The sequence below is a fragment of the Ursus maritimus genome (genome assembly GCF_017311325.1).
Source record: "Ursus maritimus isolate PB19 chromosome X unlocalized genomic scaffold, ASM1731132v1 scaffold_X1, whole genome shotgun sequence".
Lineage (NCBI taxonomy): Eukaryota > Metazoa > Chordata > Mammalia > Carnivora > Ursidae > Ursus > Ursus maritimus.
The window spans coordinates 37,885,772-37,907,611 of NW_024423319.1; the positions used below are offsets into that span (position 1 = coordinate 37,885,772).

At 44.4% G+C, this 21,840-nt stretch overlaps 1 protein-coding gene across 8 annotated transcripts in view; it reads left to right on the forward strand.

The window, feature by feature from the left end:
- The window catches only part of CHRDL1 (chordin like 1), a 134,067-nt gene that overhangs the window by 60,342 nt on the left and 51,885 nt on the right, over positions 1–21,840 (forward strand). For 6 of the 8 annotated variants that reach the window (XR_005834594.1, XR_005834593.1, XM_040629112.1 and 3 more), the window contains exons 5-6: positions 11,243–11,388; positions 13,245–13,338. Coding sequence is in view for 6 of the 8 variants with exons in the window: in XM_040629112.1 (XP_040485046.1) it covers positions 11,243–11,388; positions 13,245–13,338 (240 nt within the window). In the remaining 2 variants the exon portion in view is untranslated. The remainder of the gene's footprint in view (positions 1–11,242; positions 11,389–13,244; positions 13,339–21,840) is intronic. The other 2 variants (XM_040629081.1, XM_040629102.1) reach the window with 1 other exon arrangement.

The window sequence follows — 21,840 nt, forward strand, 5'->3', positions numbered from 1 at the left end:
AAAAAAAAAAAAAGTAAACTTGTGCATTCTTACTACCATCCCTGTGAAGTAGAAGCAAATGAAATGATTGCCCTACAAAATTTACACCTAGTCACCAATGCAAGCAAGTTCTTTCGAAACTGAGGCCCAGAGATGCAGACTGAAGGGAGCAAGATCAGTGGTGCCTGCCAGCCAAGAAGGTATATGCTCCCCTCCCCCCCACCCCCACCCCCGATCTGGTGCCCAGGCTGCCAGCAACGTTTGCTGCAAAGAGACATGGTCTCTTCTGGCTCAAACCCTCTCCTCAAGCCATCCTTCCTGGCATCTGTCTGACAAGAGGGCATATCCAGGCAGGGTCAGCTACTGAGTGCCAACAGCTGAAACATTAAGGGAAGTGGGATGAAAAACAGCCCACAGATGGGTTCCGGGTGAGGAGGGAAGAAGCAGGATTATACCAGGGTGTGAGCTTTCAGCACTTTCTTCCACTCTGCTCTCCAGCTGGACCGGCAGATGACTGTTTCCTCTCACTCGGCACCTTCTTGCTTGGGACAGAGTGTTGTGTCTGTCTGTTGAGCTGCAGAGTGATCTCCGGAATCTGCTGCAAGAATTTCCTGGCCTGGGACCCCACTGGGGGGGTTGGGCCGGGGGGTGTGAGTAGGGAGGCCCCTAGTCTTGCTGAAGGTGTGGGCCTGAATCCAGTCTTCTTGAAGATTCCAAGCGGGAGAATCCACCCTGCCATCGGCCCCCTCCTTTTGCTCAGCTGTCTGGCAGACCTACCCCATCTCCCAAGGTGGGTACCCCATGGCATGGCCACGGAACACCAGACGAAACTATGACTTAGGATTGACCTCCACACCCCACCCCACCCCTGCCACTTTGTGGGTTCTCCTTTCCTTTTTCATTTACCTTTCCTTCTTTGCCTGCCTCCCCATCACCTTACACAGCACCTTCATTTTGTCCAGGCCCTGTCCTCCTCCAATACTCAGCCCCGGTGTCCTTGTTGTAGGATGTTTAGTGGTTTCCTTTTATTGGTGACAATTTCACTGAGATATAATTCACATACTATTTACACTCCTAAAGTGTACAGTTTAGTTGGGTTTAGTGTCGTCACAAGATACTACCACCGTCACCACTGTCCACTTCCAGAATATTTTCCTCATCCCCAAGAGAAGCCTCCTACCCGCTGGCAGTCACCCCCAGCTCCTGGCATCCCCGATCTACTTGCTGTCTCTGTGGATTTGCCTATACTGGCCATTTCATGCAAGTGGAAACAAACCTTATGTGACCGGCTTTATTACTCAGCCTAATGTTTTCAAGGGTGATCTATTCTAACTGAATAATATTGCACCATTATGGATATACTGATCCTTTTATCCATTGATGGACACTTGAGTTGTTCTCACCTTTTGGCCATTGTGAACAATGCCTCTGTGAAGATTCGCATACCATTTCTGTTTGAGTCTCAGCTTTGACTCCTCTTGGGTAATGCCCGGCAGTGGAATTACTGGTTCAGGTGGTAACTCTGTATTGAACTTGGATGCACTGCCAGACTGTTTTCCAAAGCAGCTGTATATCATTTTACACTGTTACACTCCCACTAGCAGTGGGTGAGGCTTCCAGTTTCTCCACATCCTCGCCAACACTTGGTGTTACTGTTTTGTTTTGTTTTATGATAGCCGTCCTCAGTGGGTGCAAAGTGGTAGCACACTGTGGTTTTTTTGTCCCCCACCCCGAGGCCTTGCTCTTCACTGGGGGACTCCTTTCCAGTCTTCGACACTCTCTAGTGTGAACTTATTAAACCTCTGGGAAAGGCAAAGCCCTTTTCTAACAAATGCTTGAACCTGGGGCCATGTCAGGCACTCTGGTGGAGCAAAGAGGAAGAGGGGTTAGGGATAGAGTGGACTTGCCACCTTTGGAAGCTCTGCTGTAGCAGGAAAGGTCTGTACCACCAGTCAGCCCAGAGCAGGGACATAAAAGGATTCTTGGTGAATGTGATGGCTCAGAGATGACTTTGTAGTCACCACACAGAATCTGGTCATTTTCGAGAAGTTCTACCGGACAGTGGAAAACAGCTGTCTTAACTTGGGACCCTGGAACAAAAATACCAGACATTGAGTGGCTTCAACAACAAACATTTAGTTCTCACAGTTCTGGTGGCTGGGAAGTCCAAGATCAAAGTGCCAAGGCAGATGTGTTGTCTGGTGAGATCCCACTTCTTGGCTTACAGCCAACCACCTTCATGCCCGTTCCCTCACATGCTGAGAACAGAGATCACCTCCTTCCTGTCTCTTCTGATAAGGGCACTAATCCCATTTGGGAGGGCTATGCCATCTTGACCTAATCCCCTCCCAAAGGCCCCACCTCCTTTTTTGTCTTCTCTTTCAAGTTTGTATTTAAATTCCAGTTAGTTAACATACAGTCTAATATTAGCTTCACCTGTACAATTTAGCGATTCAACACTTCCATACATCATACGGTGCTCATCACAACAAATGTCCTCCTTCACCCCCATCACCTATTTCCCCCATCCCCCCACCTACCTCCCTTCTGGTGACCATCAGCGTGTTCTCTATAGTTAAGACACTGTTTCTTGGTTTGCCTCTCTCTCACTCTTTTTTTCCCCTATGCTCCTTTGTTTTGTTTCTGAAATTCCGCATCGGAGTGAAATCATATGATACTTGTCTCTGACTGACTGATTGCACTTAACATTATATTCTCTAGCTCCATCCACATCATTGCAAATGGCAAGATTTTGTTCCTTTTGATGGCTGAGTAATATTCCGTCATATACATGTACCACTTCTTTATCCATTCATCAGTCGATGGACATTGGGCTTCTTTCCATAGTTTGGCTATTGTGGACATTGCTGCTATAAACACTGGTGTGCACGTATCCCTTTGAATCAGTATTTTTCTATCTTATGGGTAAATACCTAGTAGTGCAATTGTTAGATCATAGGGTAGTTCTAGTTTTAACTTTTTGGGAACCTCCATACGGTTTTCCAGAGTGGCTGCACCAGTTTGCATTCCCACCAACAGTGCAAGAGGGTTCCCCTTTCTCTGCATCTTCACTAACATCTGTTGTTTCCTGTGTTGTTCATTTTAGCCATTCTGACTGCTGTGAGGTCAGAGGTCAATGAGGTGATTATCTCATTGTAGTTTTGATTTGTATTTTCCTGATGATAAATGATATTGAGCATCTTTTCATGTGCCTATTAGCTTTCTGTATGTCTTCTTTTTTTTTAGATTTTATTTATTTGAGAGAGAGAGAGACAGTGAGTGCACATGAGCAGGGGGAGGGGCAGAGGCAGAGGGAGAAGCAGACTGCCCGCTGAGCAGAGAGCCCAACTTGGGGGCTCCATCCTGGAACTCCAGGATCATGACCTGAGCTGAAGGCAGACACTTAACTAACTCAGTCATCCAGGCACCCCTATCTTTTCTTTTTTAAAGATTTTATTTATTTATTTATTTATTTATTTATTTAAGAGAGAGAGAGACAGAGAGAGAGAGGGAGAGTGCAAGCAGGGTGAGAGAGAGGATCTCAAGCAGACTCCATGCTGAACACGGAACCTAATGTGGGTTCATGACCTGAGTCAGGATCAAGAGTCAGACACTTAAACGACTGAGCCACACAGGTGCCCCAGCCCTCTGTATGTCTCCTTTGGGAAAATGTCTATTCATATCTTCTGCAAAGGCCCCACCTCCTAATACCACCATACTGGAGATTAGGTTTTTAGCATATGGATCTGTGGGGCGGGGAGGACACAAACATTCAGTCTAAGCTAGGCGCCCACCATAAAGATTAGGCAGCCCCACAACTCTTCCCTTAGCAACCTACTTCCTGCCTTCCAGAAATTCTGTCTTTTATTGCTAATAGTAATATAATGATAACAGCATTTACTAAGCATTAACATGCACCCAGTATTACGGCAAGTACATTATGCATCTCGTCTTGTTGGTTCCTCATAATAACCTATGAGGTAGGTCCTGTTATCAGCTCCATTTTATAGATGGGGGAACCGAGGCTGAGTAATGTGAAGTGATTTGCTCAGCTAATACGTGGTAACTAATCAATAGTGGAGCTGGAATTGGGACCCAAATGGGAAATGCTGAAGTCAGGCCTCTCCTGCCAAAAGGACAGATCTCGGAGGCTGTATTTTCAGTCATCTCCCCCACATAAGCCCTAAATTCTGGAAGCTTTGATACCCCTTGCCTCATGCTCTACAGCTGCATTATGGGTAAAGCATCAAAGGCCCACGTAACGGTTTCATTATCTAGAAAAATACCCTGTTTTCAAGCGTTTTCTTCCACTGGCACCTTGGTATGAATTACTGAGGTGAGTCCCAAGCCTCCCCACCAAGACCTCGATGTGGCGGGCCAGAGAAGAGTTCAGTTTCTATGGAGAACGGTTTGGGGAAGATCTGGAAATCTTAGGTCTCTGCCCCAGAAAAGCAGGTGCAGTTAAGTCGCCACTTGGAGAGGCCCAGGGCACAAAGAAGTAAGAGGGCTTGGAGCACTGAAAGGAAGAAATCTAAATGGGAGGCATCCCTGGTGTGGCTGCTGGACCCATTTGAAGGGGTACCTTTGCTCTTACTGAGCAACCCAGAGAAAAACTCACCTGCACCCACAGGGCCTCGGAGGCTGAGCCCTGTTCCTTTCTGGAAGGGGACTAGACGCAGCCACTGTTTGGGATACATTCGCTCTGCAGGGTTTATTGTATCCTTGCTTTATGCCACACCCAGCTGTCCCTCCCTGCACTATGGTACCACTCCTTGGAGGAGCGGAAGTGGTTTCCCACGAGCACCCTTAGTCGCCTGCTTTCTTCCCATCTGGGCCAAGGCCTGAAAGCTGGCCCAAATTTACACACTTTGAAACAGTTTGTTTTAGAAAGCACTGTACCAGCTCCCACTTTCCGTAGAGGTGTTGAATAGTGTTGGGAGGAGAGAAACATCTCGTTGTGGTCGGACTGGGAACACAGAGTACTAGCTAGGGTCTGTCCCACGAGTAAGAGTAGAGAACTGTGACCAGCTTGGTAGGATTGATTTTCTATGGTTGGAAGGGGCCCGAAATAGTCACCTAGTCTAGCCTTTGGCCTTTAAGGAGAATTTTTTTTTTCCAACAGATACTCTTCAAACTGAATTTTGGAGTGAGAAATACGGTTAAGGATTACTTTCTAGTGTCTGATCTAAATTGTTCATGATGCAGGTGACATTTCTTCCTGTTTGACATAGTTTGGCAATTGGCCATAATCTGACCTCTCTTCCAGCTCAACCTTTACGAGTTATCTAAATATGTTATCAATTAACATCTTTTAATGCCAGCCCCTCCAACAAGAACAGGATTCTCCTTGAAGTCGGGGACATGTCTTATTTACCTCTGTAACTCTAACCTAGCATGGTATCAACTATTGTCAAGGTAGGGTTGAGGACCTGTTTGTGTTGGGTGTAGTCAAAGACCTCTTAAGTAGGTGTTGAATGAAGAAGGGGGGAAAAAGGAAAATAGTCACTTAGCTGTCTTTATCCCCAGAACTGCTACCGTACACATAAGCACAAAGCAATCACCATTTAATTAACTGTCCAGTTATCCACGGAGACAAGGAAATCCCTCTGTGTTCTTCCGTGGGCCTTCTTTCTATACCAACGCCACTTACCATTTACTGTGCACATTGTTATGTACCGGATACTTAGGGGCTTTTAAAAATAAATGATCTCTAAACTTCACAGCCATGTAAGGTAGATGACATACTCATCTTGAAGATGAGACCAACGTGCAAAGAGATCAGGTGGCCTTCCCGAGGTCATGGATCAAAGATATGCCATAGCTGGGATTTGTACCTAATGTTCACTGACCCCAGAGACCAGGCTCGATTCTTTTCGTTTGCATGGATGTGAGACAGAGCTGAAAACACTGCCTCTAAGCAGCACCCTGTCTCAGGACTTCTTTCCTTGCCCTTTGACTTTCCCTTCTCGTGTTTCTGAGGTCTAGAGGCAAATCATTTGGACTATACTGTTCTGTGTTGTGTGTGTGTGTGTGTGTGTGGGTGGGTGGGTGGGTGGGTGTATTTCATCGTAATTAAAGGGAAGACAACTTCAAGCCTTCTGTCTTCATCTCTAAATTCCCTCTCCACCACACCTCCAACATGGTCTGCAGATGTGTGGCACCACACCAGTAGAATGAAACCAGACCGGAAACATTAGCACCAGGCTCGGCCATCAGGAGTCAAGTAGGAACCCGAGGAACAGTAGCGATGGGCAAGAGGAAGGAGGGACTTGGAGTCCAGGAGATTGGCAACTGATCCCTGCGAGCTCTGGAGACGTTTGCATTTCTCTCATAAACACTGGGAGCTGATTTGTCTCCTGACATACAAGCAGCCTTTCTGACTTGCCAAGAAGTGGTCCGCTAAGAAAATAGAAATTTGAGGGTAGGGAGAGTGAAGAAGTCAGCAGCCAGCATGAGGACTTTGGGTTCTGGAAGGTGGGAAGAAGGCCAGTGCCAGGAGGGGAGAGAATGGTGTACCAAAGGAAGTGGGAAAGGACCACAGACTTCTTGGTAAAATTTGCCAGTTTCTCTGAAGAGCAAAAAACAAAACAAAACAAACTTGTGGCAAAGTTATTCATACTGAGATGTTCTGGACAATGTGTAACCTCTCACAGAAATATTGGGATTATAAAATCTGATTGCAAAAAGGCAACCGTTTACCCCAAAGGAATGGACTTCTAGTGATGACATTTTAGGCACCAGTGAGATCAAAGGAAGGGAGAGATCTTGAAAATAGGGGAGTGTTTTTCTTAGCCCCCCAGAAGTCATAGTTCTGCTACATGTGAGACCATCCCTAATGGGGGGGGCAGCACGGAAGGAAGAGTTATCTTCCCAGCACAAGTGTAGTCACGTGGCTTCGAGCTTGTCTGTTTACCCTTCAATGTCCTTGTCCCACTCCTCCTCAGAGTAGCATTCCCCTGAGGGGCCCTGAGGCCAGCTTTGCTTTGGACTGATTTTCTGCCAATGTTCGGCCAGGAACACCAACTATGTTCCAAGGATAGTTGGTTAGAAGCCCAACCACCTTGGAAAATCTAGGAAGGGAGAGGGTAGAGTACCAGGTGGCTTTCTTTGCTTGTGTGGCACCCTACATGCTGTGTTGGCCTTCTAAAGATGCAAGAGCAGATTTGAGTCCCATGTCCGATTTTTTTTTTATGAAGCAACTGCCCATTTTTATTCGATACAACTGCAGACTACAACTCACCTCTCCAACTTATTTATTTCTTATTTATTTCTGAAAGTGTGCATTCTTTACTTTGCGTTATAAATTAGGAATGTAAGGGCCTTGCTATGCCACTTTACTGTGCAGCTAGCATTTGTGTCCATGCCCATTTAATTAATTTATTTTGATGATGATTTGGGGTTTTTATGGTTTTTATCCACTACGTTTGGGGGTATACATTTTATTTTAATTCCAGTGTAGTTAACATACAGTGCTGTATTAGTTTCAGGTGTACAATCTGGTGATTCAACACTTCCATACATCCCATTCTTCGATAGAAAAATTGGAACCCAAAGGGGTAAAGTGGCTTGTGCAAGGTTACGGAGAGTGGGTACCCAAGCTGGGATTTTTGACTCCATGATCCTACCTCCCAGCTAAAGAACAGTTCTTTTCTTTAGTACAAACTGTGTATGTCTAAGGCGTACAACATGCTGATTTGATATACATATGTATATATATTGAAATGATTACTAGAGTCAAGCTAATTAGCATCATCTCTTCACATAGTTACCATTTACTTTGTGGGGAGAACACCTGAAATCTGCTCCCTTAGCAAATGTCTGGGATACAACTTAGTATTATTAATTATATCATCATGCTGTACACTAGCTCTCCAGACATAGTCATCTTCTGTAACTGCAACTTTATACCCTTTGACCAACATCTCCCCATTTCCCCCAGCCCCTGGACCCTGATGACCACCGTTCTACTCTCTGCTTCTATATATTTGATGTGTTTTTAGATTTCACAAAAAGTGAGACCATGCAACTGTTTTTCTTTCTGTATCTGGCTTATTTCACTTAGCATAATGCCCTCTGGGTTCATCCATGTTGTTGCAAGTGGCTAGATGTCTTTTTTTTAGGTCAAATACTATTCCGTTGTATATATGTACCGTGGTTTCTTTGTCCACTCATTCACTGATTGACACTTAGGCTGTCTCCTTACCTTGGCTATTGTGAATAATGCTGCAGTGAGCACGGGATGCAGTAAACATGGGAGCACAGATATCTCTTCCAGGTATGGATTTCATTTCCTTTCCATCTGCCGGTGTTTGACACCCACTCTGTAAAAAGTGTACAGATTTCGAGACAGGAAAACTCTATTTCTGAGTTGGCTTTCCTGTTGAGTAGCTGGGTGACGTGGGCCAAATCTTTTAGGATATCAGTAGCCTCATTTCTGCAACTGTCTCACCACTCTATTAGGGCTATTAAAAGAATGAAATAAGAATAAATGGAAAGACATTAAGATAAATTTATAGTGTAAAACTAGCAGTAAGCATGCTCATAATTGGTTTCTTTTTCTTTGATTCTGTTTTGTCTTTCTCTCTTTTGTTTTCTCCCCATCTCTTGTTGAGATAATAGACTCTATGCCAGGCTACCCTGAAGACTGTTGCAAGAAAGACTCTCAAGGTCATGATTCCATTGGAAAACCTCACCCTGCAGTTGCTTTCCTGTTGATCCCTTGGGAGAAGGCCCATTTCAAAAATCAATCCACATTCTTCTGAGGCACAATAATTCCAACCTTCTTTTTCTTCTTTTGGCATTCCAAAGATCTGTCAACTCCTGTAAGAGTCATGGTAGATATTCTTTTGTAGGTCATCCCAGTTTTCCTTCACCACACAATACTGAGATTTGGTATAATTAGAGCCCGGCGGGTGAATGGGCCTGCCCCTGTCCTTTCTCCAATGACTTGCACTCCTGTCTTCCAGCTCCAGCTGTCTGGTTGTGTGTACTTGTGGGCAGGAGCAGGGACTTAGGGTCAACTGGTATGAGTTAAACATTCACTAGGAGCTAGGGCTTCTTCTTTTTCTTTTGTTTGAGATTTATTTATTTATTTGAGAGAGAGAGCATGCAAGTGGGGGAGAGGCAGAGGGAGGGGGCGAGAGAGAATCTCAAGCAGACTCCCCACTGAGCATGGAGCCCGACATGGGGCTCGATCTCACAACCCTAGGATCACGACCTGAGCTGAAATCAGGAGTTGGACGCTTCACCAGCAGAGCCACCCAGGCACCCCTAAGGCTTCTTCTTTTTAAGGAATTACTTTTGTATCCTGTAAGGAGTCATTAATAAGTAGTTAACACCCAAGGAGTGAGTTACTCAGAAATTGCAGCTAGATCAACTTATATAGCAAAGTATAGAATTGAGTTAGTTATGCACATCGCTGAAGCCAAAGTAAGTGTGATATCAAGTTTCCTGGGTATTGTAGACTAAAACATTCTAGAGGGACAACACAGCCTTCATGTTCCATTGGCCTTGGTTTTTAAATTAAATGGTCCCTTCCTTGTTATAGGTTTGATGTGATTAACACCCTCCTTGATCATGGCTAGGATGGAAGAGTCTAGAATCAGTCAGACATCAGTTCAGATGTTGGTGCTACCATAACTCGCAAATTGTGTGATCTGGGGCAAGACAGTTTCTTAAGCCTTAGTTTCCCCATCGGCAAAATGGGCATAATTGTGTCCATTTCAGAATGTTATTAGTAAAAGCCAAAGCAATCACGTATGGAAAAGCATTCATCATAGTGCTTAGCATGTTGATAAGGGCTCAGTAAATGTTAGCTATTATTATTATTATTATTATTACCATTAGCCTTTATCATTTTCACCTACATCCTAAGAATAATTTCATTCTATTTTTTAAACAGTTGTATTGAGGTATACTTAATCCGTAAGATGGACTCATTTGCATTATAAGGGTGATGGGAAAGAAAGGATGGTCTAACTGTCTAAGCCTTCCCCTAACGAAACACACAACTCCCCTGATTTCTCTTCTTCCACTGTTCTACAGAGGTCACTTTCCAAGCCCCGTCTATGTTTATCGTTAATTTGTACATCAGTGGTGAGTTTAATCTGGGGGCTTGTTCATCGTTGGGGGTGTGTGTGTGAGTGTGTGAGTGTGTGCATGCATGTGTGTACACCAGGCATTTTAAGGAAACCCAGTAAAGAGACATCTTGAGACCATTCATTAGAGTCAGCTCACCAAGTGCACTGGTGCACCGATTTTTGCTACGTGACAACCCTGCATTAGACGCCACAGAGAAGAGAGACCCTGTAACGCAGAGGCCTAGTCCTTAGAAAGCAGTACATACACACGTGTACATAGGTTGACAGAAAGAAGATGAAGTTGGGGATCATCACTTACTACATCCGGGACTTCAGAAAAGTCAACCTCAGAGGCTTGTTACCCTCACGCAAAAGATGAAGTCAAAGATCTGCCTTACTTGGTTGATAGGGTTGTTATGAGGCTCCCCTGTAATAACGTATGTGAAATCTCTTCATGAACTGTTGGCTAGGTGACTGTAAGTCACAAATGGGAGTTCAGTAACATTCAGATGCCAGATTGTGTGTTTCAGAAATCACATGTCTGGAGAGGGCTGGATCGTGGGCTGGAGCTGTTAGAGAATGCTTCATAGAGGAAAAGGGGCTTTTCCTGAGCCTTCAAAATCAGACAGGACTTCAGCAGGTGGAAAAGAGTGGGAGGAGGGGGGTGATCTTGGTGGCGGAATCAAAAATAAGTACTTTGTGCGTCAACTATATTTCATTAAGAAAAAAAGCAAGGACTCCAGAGGCCAGAATAAGCACAGAAGCACATGCCAAGTGATACGAAACATGGGAGGGGGTAAAGTTAGCAAGGTAGTTAAAATAGACGGTTCCTCTTCTGAAAGGTCTCCCTCCTTCCGGGCAAGTTAACATGTTATTTGCCTGGTCTCTTAGTTCTGTGAAGGTAGGGGCCTTGTCCTTCTCTGATTTCTCTCTAGTGCCCATCACAGTACGTGACACATAGTAGGCGCTCAATAAATGCTCAACAGATGAAAGAATAGATGAATGGTCATGTCCATTGCCATTCTGGTCTGGTTGCTTTAATATTATCTAAAGTCATCAGCCACTGAATCAGGGATTATCTTTTAACTCCCTCTACATGGTACAGCCCCATCTGCTGTCAGGATTTATGAAATTCTTTGCAGTGATGTCAATGTTCGGTATGGTTTTTCTCCACCCTGTCCCAGAAGACTCCCTACCCCCGGCGAACAATAAGGTGACCAGCAAGTCGTGTGAGTACAACGGGACCACTTACCAACATGGTGAGCTGTTCGTGGCTGAAGGGCTCTTTCAGAACCGGCAACCCAATCAGTGTAGCCAGTGCAGCTGTTCGGTAAGACCTGGTGTCTGCATGTCCCTGCTGGCCCTACCCCAACACCAGAGCTTCTCCTGTGCTTACACCTTTACTTGGAGCCACACTTCAAGGTGTTTGGAAGGAAGATGAATTGCATTTATTTTTTTTCAAAGATTTATTTATTTGAGAGAGAGAGAGAGAGAGTGCGCATGCAAGCGGGAGGAGGGGCAGAGGGAGAGAGGGAATCTTCAGCAGACTCCCCGCTGAGCGTGGAGCCTGACACGGGGCTCGATCTCATGACCCATGAGATCATGACCCAAGCTGAAAGCAAGAGTTGGACACTCAAGTGACGGAGCCACCCAGGACACCCCAAGATGAATTGCATTTAAATCCTAACCCTCCCTGTCAATCCAGACTCCCTGATTTTCATGAACCCTGAATAACCCTGACCTATGTTAATGAAATCAGACACAGTCATATCCTGGCCCTTATTAAAGCTTTAGGACTGTTTAAATGGACGAACATGAGCTGATGGTCTTGATCTGTCCTCCTTTTTATAGCAGTCATCCCAGCAAAGCCTTCCTCAGAAGGACTCAACTATTTGAAACCTTGGGGATGCTATGGGCAGAAAAGCCATCGGCACCATCTAAGGCCACTCAGTCCAATTCACAAGAAAATGGGGCTATCTCTTGGTTCCCATCTCTGATGTATTCTCCCAGCCAGTTTGCCCCTGATGCCCTGCGGTGAGAAAATATGATTATTCCTCTGACATTACTTGTCAGAAGAACCGTATATACCTTAGGAATAAAGTATATTGATTATATCTTCATGGAATTGTGCAGTCCAGAGAATGTAAGAGGTAGAACCAGAAAATGGAAGAAAATGGCTGTTTCAACTGAAGTGTGAGAGAATGAAGTTCGATGTAGGAACATTTTTGCCTGTAAGGGCATTTAAACACTGGATTGCCGAGGGAAGTTCTAGAATCTCTTCCCTTAGGGACTTCTGGTAAAAATATGGTATCTCGGTAGTTTGGGAGAATTTGGTTGTGGCCTTCCCTTCCTAATGACTTTTTAGGGACCCTGCTAGTTCCAGAATAATATGCTTCTAAGAACAAGGTTTAGGGGCGCCTGGGTGGCTCAGTCGGTGAAGTGTCTGCGTTTGGCTCAGGTCATGATCTCAGGGTCCTGGGATCGAGCCCCGTGTTGGGCTTCCTGCTCAGCAGGGTGTCTGCTTCTTCCTCTCCTTCTGCCTCTCTCCCTGCTGGTGCTCTCTCTCTCTCTCAAATAAATGAATAAATTATTTTTTTAAAAAAGGACAAGGTTTAAGGAATGTTTATAACCTAAAACTTTAGGGAGTGGAAACTATGCAAAGACACACATAGCAGGTAAATTTGCTCCCCTCCCTTGTGCTGAATGGAACTGTCCATCCAGATGATTTGTGTCGTTTTGTATTACCCCAGAGAGCTCGTCTCCCTGGTTTGGAGTATTACGAAAGGTGGCTCTCGTGCAAATCTGTATTCCCTGAAATCCCAAAATCCAGCTGGGTATGACGGGGACCATGGGATACAATGAACAGAAAAGAGGGGAGTAGGACCATATTTGGGGGTTTGGCAGGCTGATGGCGGCCCTTACACGGACTGCTTTGTACCATCTTAGACCAGGAGGCCCAACAAGGAGGGCCAACTCTTCAGTATCGTAGTCTCTGGCATGGAGAAATAGTAAACAAAAAAACAAAGCATAATGACATTTAGGAAGTATCTAGAACGAACCATGGGAGAACACTGGGAAGGAGTGGCATGTTTTGAGTCTGTATTCAGCTCAGGGCCCGAGCTAAGAAGGAGCCTTTATGCTTATTCCCAGGTCCTCCTAACCTTCAATTCTGTTTCTCCTTGGCAGGAGGGGAATGTATACTGCGGTCTCAAGACTTGTCCCAAGTTAACCTGTGCATTCCCAGTCTCTGTTCCGGATTCCTGTTGCCAGGTGTGCAGAGGTATGTGTCCCATAGCCTGCGACAGAGGGGTGCTGCTGTCCTGGATAGCAGCACTTAGAGGAGAGGAAGTGCCTGGCCGGTGTCATAAGCAAGGGAATTTTCTTTTTTTTTTTTTTTTAAAGATTTTATTTATTTATTTGACAGAGATAGAGACAGCCAGTGAGAGAGGGAACACAAGCAGGGGGAGTGGGAGAGGAAGAAGCAGGCTCATAGCAGAGGAGCCTGATGTGGGGCTCGATCCCAGAACGCCGGGATCACGCCCTGAGCCGAAGGCAGACGCTTAACCGCTGTGCCACCCAGGCGCCCCAGCAAGGGAATTTTCTATGGTGACCTCAGTTTTTACCCGGGGTGGGGGAGAGGGCTGTCCCTTCACAAAAGGGAGGAAGGAAACACTGATTTTAAGGGCCACCACCTGAAAGGAACTGCCCCCGCATGTGGCAGGAAAGAAAGAGTGAGCGTCAGCGACTGAGAAAGTGAGTGTCTATGTTGCTTCTCCCTTAGTCCCTTCTAGCCAGCCCTCGGTGTTACTGTATTGTGAAACACAGGCCATTTCCACACACAGCCTTAACAGGAAGAATGGGCCTTGCAAAGCCCTGACATGACCATTTTGGAGACCATGCAGGGCATTTAGGTAGATTCTTTAAAGCCCCGCAGTCAGATGGTGACAAACCCAGGAAAAGCAAAATGGAAGGCAGAAGGCATCGTCTTCTCAAATTATAGCCAAAATGGCATCGGTGTCTTTTCAAGCCAGTGTTTTCTCATTTGGTTTCCATTGTCTTTGCTAATGGTGCCATTTTTTTCCCTCTAAGATCAAGCATAATCACCTTTCATTTCTCCTTTATTGCCTCTTCTCAAATTACTAAATCTATCAGCTGTCTTCTATATACCTCTCCTTTCTAGCTTGACCTGTAGCAGAATTCTAATTTTGTCTTCTTTCCTTCCATGCGATCAACATATTTGTTGAGCATCTACTATAAGCTCAGCCCTATGCTAGAAGCTAGATACATATTGGTAAGTAGAGAAAACATACAGGGCACTGCTAGACTACATAACATCTTTATGCAAGTTACAAAGAGAATCCCTTTTACTTAAGATATTTCACTGCCATTTGCCAGAAAATCCTTGTGAACGCACCCCATTCAGTGCAACACATTTGTGCAGTACACACCCTCTACAACCATACGTGGCATACAAGCAGCAAAGATTGATTCTTTGGTCTCATGGAACTCACATTCTACCAGAGAAGACCAATGATAAGCAAACAAGTAAATAAAAATTGAAACAATGTAAGCACTATGAAGAAAATAAACAAGACGCAGATAGAAAATAAGAGGGGATAGATAGCATTTAGACTGAGCAGTTGGGAAGGTGACATTTACGCTCAGACTTGAAAGATGAAAAAGAGCCACCCATGCAAAGCTCCTGGGGGGAAAGCGTTACAGGAAGAAAGAAAAGAAAATTCAGGGCCCTCAGGCAAGGAAGAGCTCAGAGCATTCGGGGCATCTGAGTATCAGTGTAGCTGGACTGTAGTGATTGTAGTCGACACTGGCTGGAGGTGAGGCTGGAGAAGTGAACAGGGGTCAGACCACATAGGACTTTCGAGGCCTTGGGATAGAGTTTGTATTTCAGTTTCTAAGTACCTTGGGAAGCCACTGGAAGTTTGTGAGCAGGGCATGACACGAACCAGTGGATGTCTTAAAAGATCTCATTGGCTGTTGTGTCCACACTAGATTGGAGGGAGGCAGCAAAACAAGGGGAGAGGCCAGGAAGAATGTGAGTGCAGTAGCCTGTGTCATGTGAGAGGGCAGGTGCCTGGTTTGGGGACACAGTAGGGAGTAGTGGTTCAGACTGGAGCCTCTGGAACCAGGCTGCCTCGGCTCTAAGCCCAGTCCTGCTACTTTCTAGCTGGATAATTATGAGCAGTGCATTCAACCTTTCTAGCAAGCTTTAAAGGGAAGATGATGTTAGCACCTACTCCCAAGTGCTTATGAGGTTTAACTGAGATCATGCAGGAAGAGGACCTAGCACCACGTCTCGCATAGCGTGAGGACTTGAGAATGAGACACAGAGCGATCTGAAATCTATTCAGAACATTGCTTCTTGACCATGGGTGCTTATTGGAATTCCCTTGATAGATTTATGTCCAGGCTGGGGGTGGAGGGTGGGGGAGGTGATTCCAATATGTAGCCAAAGTTGAGAACCACTGAGTTAGAGAGAAAATATGATTAAGATTTGCTGATAGGGGATGGGTAGTTGACTCCTATACATTACTGCTATCTTGCAAATGATAGCCTTAACCATACCACACCTCTACCCAGAAGTCTTTGTGCTGGGGCACCTGGCTGGCTCAGTCACTAGAACATGGGACTCCTGATCTCGGGGTCGTGAGTTCAAGCCCCACATTGGGTGTAGAGCTTACTTTTATTTATTTATTTTTTAAATAATGTTATGTTAGTCACCATAGAGTACTTCATTAGTTTTTGATGTAGTGCTCCATGAGTCATTGTTTGCATATAACACCCAGTGCTCCTTGTGATACGTGCCCTCCTTATTACCCATCACCAGGCTAACCTATTCCCCCACCCCCCTCCCCTCTGAAGCCATCAGTTTGTTTCCCGGGGTCCATAGTCTTTCATGGTTCGTTTCCCCCTCTGATTCCCCCCGCTTCATTTTTCCCTTCCTTCTTCTGATGTCCTCCATGCTATTCCTTATGTTCCACGTATAAGTGAAACCATGTGATAATCATCTTTTTCTGCTTGACTTATTTCACTTAGCATAATCCCCTCCATGTCGATGCAAATGGTGGGTATTCATCCTTCCTGATGGCTGAGTAATATTCCATTGTATATATGAATCACATCTTCTTTATCCATTCGTCTGTTGAAGGGCATCTCGGCTCCTTCCACAGTTTGGCTATTGAGGACCTTGCTGCTATGAACATTGGGGTGCATGTTCCCCTTCTTTTCACTGTCTGTATCTTTGGGGTAAATACTGAGTAGTGCAACTGTTGGGTTATAGGATAGCTCTATTTTTAACATCTTGAGGAACCTCCATACTGTTTTCCAGAGTGGCTGCACCAGTTTGCATTCCCACCAACAGTGTAAGAGGGTTCCCCTTTCTCCACATCCTCTCCAACATTTGTTGTTTCCTGCCTTGTTAATTTTTGTCATTCTAACTGGTGTAAGGTGGTATCTCAATGTGGTTTTTATTTGAATTTCCATGATGGCTAATGATGTTGAACATTTATCATATGTCTGTTAGCCATTCGTATGTCTTCTTTGGAGAAGTGTTCATTCATGTCTTCTGCCCATTTTTTAACTTGATTGTTTTTTGGGTGTTGAGTTTGAGTTCTTTATAGATCTTGGATACCAGCCCTTTATCCGTAATGTCATTTGCAAATATCTTCTCCCATTCTGTGCGTTGCCTCTTTGTTTTGTTGACTGTTTCCTTTGCTGTGCAGAAGCTTTTTATCTTGATGAAGTCCCAAAAGTTCATTTTTGCTTTTGTTTCCCTTGTCTTTGCGGACATGTCTTGAAAGAAGTTGCTGTGGCTGATGTCAAAGAGGTTACTGCCTATGTTCTCCTCTGGATTTTGATGCATTCCTGTCTGACATTGAGGTCTTTCATCCATTTAGAGTTTATCTTTGTGTATAGTGTAAGAGAATAGTTGAGTTTCATTCTTCTGTACATAGCTGTCCAATTTTCCCAGCACCATTTATTGAAGAGACTGTCTTTTTTCAAAACATTGGATGTTTTTTCTGCTTTTTCGAAGATTAGTGGACCATAGAGTTGAGGGTCCATATCTGGGCTCTCTATTCTGTTCCATTGATCTATGTGTCTGTTTTTGTGCCAGTACCACGCTGTCTTGGTGATCACAGCTTTGTAATATAGCTTGAAATCAGGCAATGTGACGTCCCCAGCTTTGTTTTTCTCTTTCAACATTTCCTTGGCGATTCGGGGTCTTTTCCGGTTCCATACAAATTTAAGGATTGTTTGTTCCAGCTCATTGGTATTTTGATTGGGATGGCATTGAAAGTATAGATTGCTCTGGGTAGCATAGACATTTTAACAATGTTTATTCTTCTGATCCATGAGCATGGAATGTTTTTCCATCTTTTTGTATCTTCTTCAATTTCTTTCATAAGTGTTCTGTAGTTTCTAGAGTATAGATCATTTACCTCTTTGTTTAGGTTTATTCCAAGGTATCTTACGGGTTTTTGGTGCTATTGTAAATGGAATCGATTCCCTAATTTCTCTTTCTACAGTTACATTGTTAGTGTGTAGAAAAGCAACTGATTTCTGTGCATTGATTTTGTATCCTGCCACATTGCTGAATTGCTGTATGAGCTCTAGTAATTTAAGGGTGAAGTCTTTGGGTTTTCCACATAAAGTATCATGTCATCTGTGAAGAGAGTTTTACTTCTTTGCCAGTTTGAATATCTTTTATTTCTTTTTGTTGTCTGATTGCTGATGCTAAGACTTCTAGTACTATGTTGAACAATAGTGGCGAGAGTGGACATCTGAGAGCTTTTCCCCATTGAGAATGATATTTGCTGTGGGCTTTTCATAGATGTTTTTTATGAAATTGAGGAACGTTCCCTCTATCCCTACACTCTGAAGAGTTTTAATCAGGAAAGGATGCTGTATTTTGTCAAATGCTTTTTCTGCATCAGTTGAAAGGATCATATGGTTCTTGTCTCTTCTGTTATTAATGTGTTCTATCACATTGATTGATTTGTGAATGTTGAACTTGAATCCCCGGAATAAATCCCACCTGGTCGTGATGGATAATCCTTTTAATGTACTGTTGGATCCTGTTGGCTAGAATCTCATTGAGAATTTCGGTGTCCATATTCATTGGGGATATTAGTCTGTAATTCTCGTTTTTGATGGGGTTTTGGCCTGGTTTTGGGATCAAGGTAATGCTGGCCTCAGAGAATGAGTTTGGAAGTTTTCCTTCTGTTTTTATTTTTTGAAACAGCATCAGGAGAATAGGTATTCTTTCTTTTTTAAATGTTTGGTAGAATTCCCCTGGGAATCCATCGGGCCCAGGACTCTTGTTTTTTGGGAGGTTTTTGATCACTGCTTCAATTTTGTTACTGGTTATTGGTTTATTCAGATTGTCAATTTCTTCCTGTTTCAGTCTTGGTAGTTTGTGGGTTTCCAGGAAAGCATCCATTTCTTCCAGGTTGCTTAATTTATTGGCATATAGTTGCTGATAATAATTTCTAATAATTGTTTCTATTTCCTTAGTGTTAGTCGTGATTTCTCCCCTTTCATTCATTATTTTATTGATTTAGGTCCTTTCTCTTTTCTTTTGGATTCTTTATGATTTCTCTTCTCCTGCCTGGCTTAGGTTTTATTTGTTGTTCTTTCTCCAGGTACTTAGGGTGTAAGGTTAGCTTACTTTAAAAAAAATGTATTTGTGCTGACATATATTGTACTTACTCATGCCAGTCAGTTGTTTTTTTTTTTTGTTTTGTTTTTTGGGGATTTTTTTTTGAGAGAGAGAGAGTGTGTGAGCATGTGAGCAGGGAGGGGGGTGATGGGGAGGTGTGGGGGGGAGAGAGAATCCCAAGCAGGCTCACACTCAGCATGGAGCCCAACGTGGGGCTCGATCTCATGACCCTGAGATCATGACCTGAGCTGAAATCAAGAGTTGGCTGCTTAACCGACTGAGCCACCCAGGCGCCCTGCCAGTCGTAGTTCTAAACACTTTATCGACATGAACTCAATTACTCCCATGATGAACCTGTGTGGTGAGTATAATGAGTATTTCCATTTTATGGGTGATGAAACTGAGACGGAGAGAGGTTAACAGCCTTGTCCAAGGTTATGTAGCTAGTGAGTCCAGACTCCAGGCTCTTCCCCACTTAACTCTGCCGCTAAAAAGAATGGCTCCCTGTTGCCAGGAATACACATCAATCCCCTGCCTCAGACAGTGAAGGTCTTCCATGCTGTAGCTCCAACTTACCTTTCTAGGCCTGCATTCTTCCATTCACGCACCTCAGCATCCACTCCCAGTGTCCCAGTGCTCTCTTACATTTGTGCCTTCGCTCTCCACCCTCAAGATTTCTCCAACTAAAGTGTACTTCAGAATCACTTGTAGAACTTTCAGAGCCTCAGAAAACGATTGCAAGATTGTGATTCGATGGCTTTGGGGTGGAGTCCCGGGATGTGCATGTTGGTAGGCCCCATTGTCCACTCAGAGGCAGGTGGTCCGTAGACTCTGCTTTGAGAACCCATTCCTGAGACAGTGCAGATGACTGGAGGCAGCCCCAAACAATGGTTTCCGTTTGAGTTTAGTGCACTTACATTGAGCATATTAAAAGTCTGAAACCTGAAAGCATAGAAAAGTGACAGATGTCACTCTGTCAGAGCAACTACTTCCAACCATACGGCAACCAACTTTGGGGTGAATGAGTGACAGCCATTTCATGATAAGGAACTGGGAGGTCAAGGGAACAAAATGGCTGCCTAGGTAAGAACTGCACAGGTACAGCAAGCTCTTAGAGGAGGGGACATTGCCTCTTTCTGGAAAAATCCTTTCCTTTCCATCTCTGCCTGTGGAAATCCTACAGGTTTCTCAAGACGTAGCTCAAACACGGCGTCGTCAGATTCTGACACAGGCAGTCCTCTAGTCACATTACGAGAACTACTAGATGGAAGACCTTTCTCTCTTCTCTGCCTTCCCACTGCCATCCCTCATTTCTCCACCCCGAATTCCTGCTTATCCTGCTTATCCAAAGGCCAGCCCAGCTGCCACCTCCTCCATGAAGCATTTTGTTTTTTAAACCCTGTAAGTTAGGAGTAAATCTCCCTCCTTTCTGAGACTCCTCAGCCCTTACTGGGTGCACTCCAGTAGCATTAATACTTTGTTGCTTTTTGGTTTTTATTATGTGTTCTGATGTCTTATCCTCCTTACCAATTCTGAGCTTTTTAAGGCAGGAGCTATTTCTGGTTCGTCTTTTGTTCCCCCTCCCTGCTCTAGGTACAGAGTAGGTGCTCTTCGGATGAGTGCACACTAGCTTGGAAATACTGCCAAAGTTATAGTTTGAATTAGATGCAACTAACATATATCACTGCTGTGTCTTCTGCCTCTGAATTACTGATGGACTGTGGTAGGGGTGGTGCTGGCTATACACTGGTTCACGGTCAGTAGGAAATTACCTGGTGTCATTTCTGATCCCCAGGTTGTTTTCCCTTCCCCATTGCACTTCAAGACACTATAAGTAGTATTTCTTTTAGGAGGAAATGACCTTGGGGCACTTGGGTGGTTCAGTGGGTTAAGCATCTGCCTTCGGCTCAGGTCATGATCCCAGGGTCCTGGGATCGAGTTCCACATCGGGCTCCCTGCTCAGCGGGGAGCCTCCTTCTCCCTCTCCCTCTCCTTCTGCCTGCTACTCCCCCTGCTTGTGCTCTCTCTCTCTCTCTGTCAAATAAGTAAATAAAATCTAAGAAAGAAAGAAAGAAAGAAAGAAAGAAAGAAAGAAAGAAAAGAAAGAAAGAAAAGAAAGAAAGAAACTTACTTTGTTGTGAATACCTCACAAGTCAGTGTGGATTTAGTCACAGCTTGGTTTGGTTTGTGCTCTAAGAAGACCCTGGATCTTTCTCTCCTGCTTTCTCACAGTGCGTGTGTCTGTACATCAGTACAGCTATGACATTTAAGCCAGAAAAGACGGGTATTTTGTTCCTCATCTCCCTACCCATCTTTGCCCCAACTTCATTTGAGTCTGCTCTGAAGGGAAGAGAGTCCGTACGGAGCAGAGCTGTACACAGGGTTGCTCACATAACCCGCCAGTTGCTATAACCCAGTTGTCGGGCTGAGATTGTTTTGTTTGTGGAAAAGGATATGGTGAGAAATGTAAACTGAAGAACAACTCATAAGAGAAAGGAAACTGCCCGAAGACATGTTATTGCCTCTGAGAGACGGTGTGGGGCAGCGGACATAGGGTCGGAAGCTAGAAGGACTCAGATCTGATGTTACGGAGCTTCTGACTACTCGTGATGTTACCTTGGGTGACATAGAACCATAGAACCTCTTTTTTTTTTTTTTCGGCTCTGAAAATGGGGATTATAATACCTATCCCCCATGGAAAGGTTGTAAAAATTAACCGAGATGATGTGGAGAGCTAGGGGAAAGCCTTACACAGTTCTTGCTTCATATGAGGCAATTATTATATTTCATATAATAGTGTTGTATTTAATAGCCCAGGGTTAAGTACGATTGCACCCTCTCCTCTATGTCTGATAGTCTTGCCTTTTTTCTTTACTTAATCGCCGCAAATAGAACGTCATTTCTAGTCCCTCTTGTGGTAACAGATCCTGGGACTCACCATCTTCTCGACGCTACTCCTGTCACAATTTAAATGTCTTTCCTTTTATCATGTCCTCAAAAGCAACACATAAAAGCGAGCTCTGACTGATCATGCACTTTCCCTTCACACACCTGCCAACTCCTTTCTCCGCCATGTCTCCTCCAGCCTAAATAAACCCTTCTCTT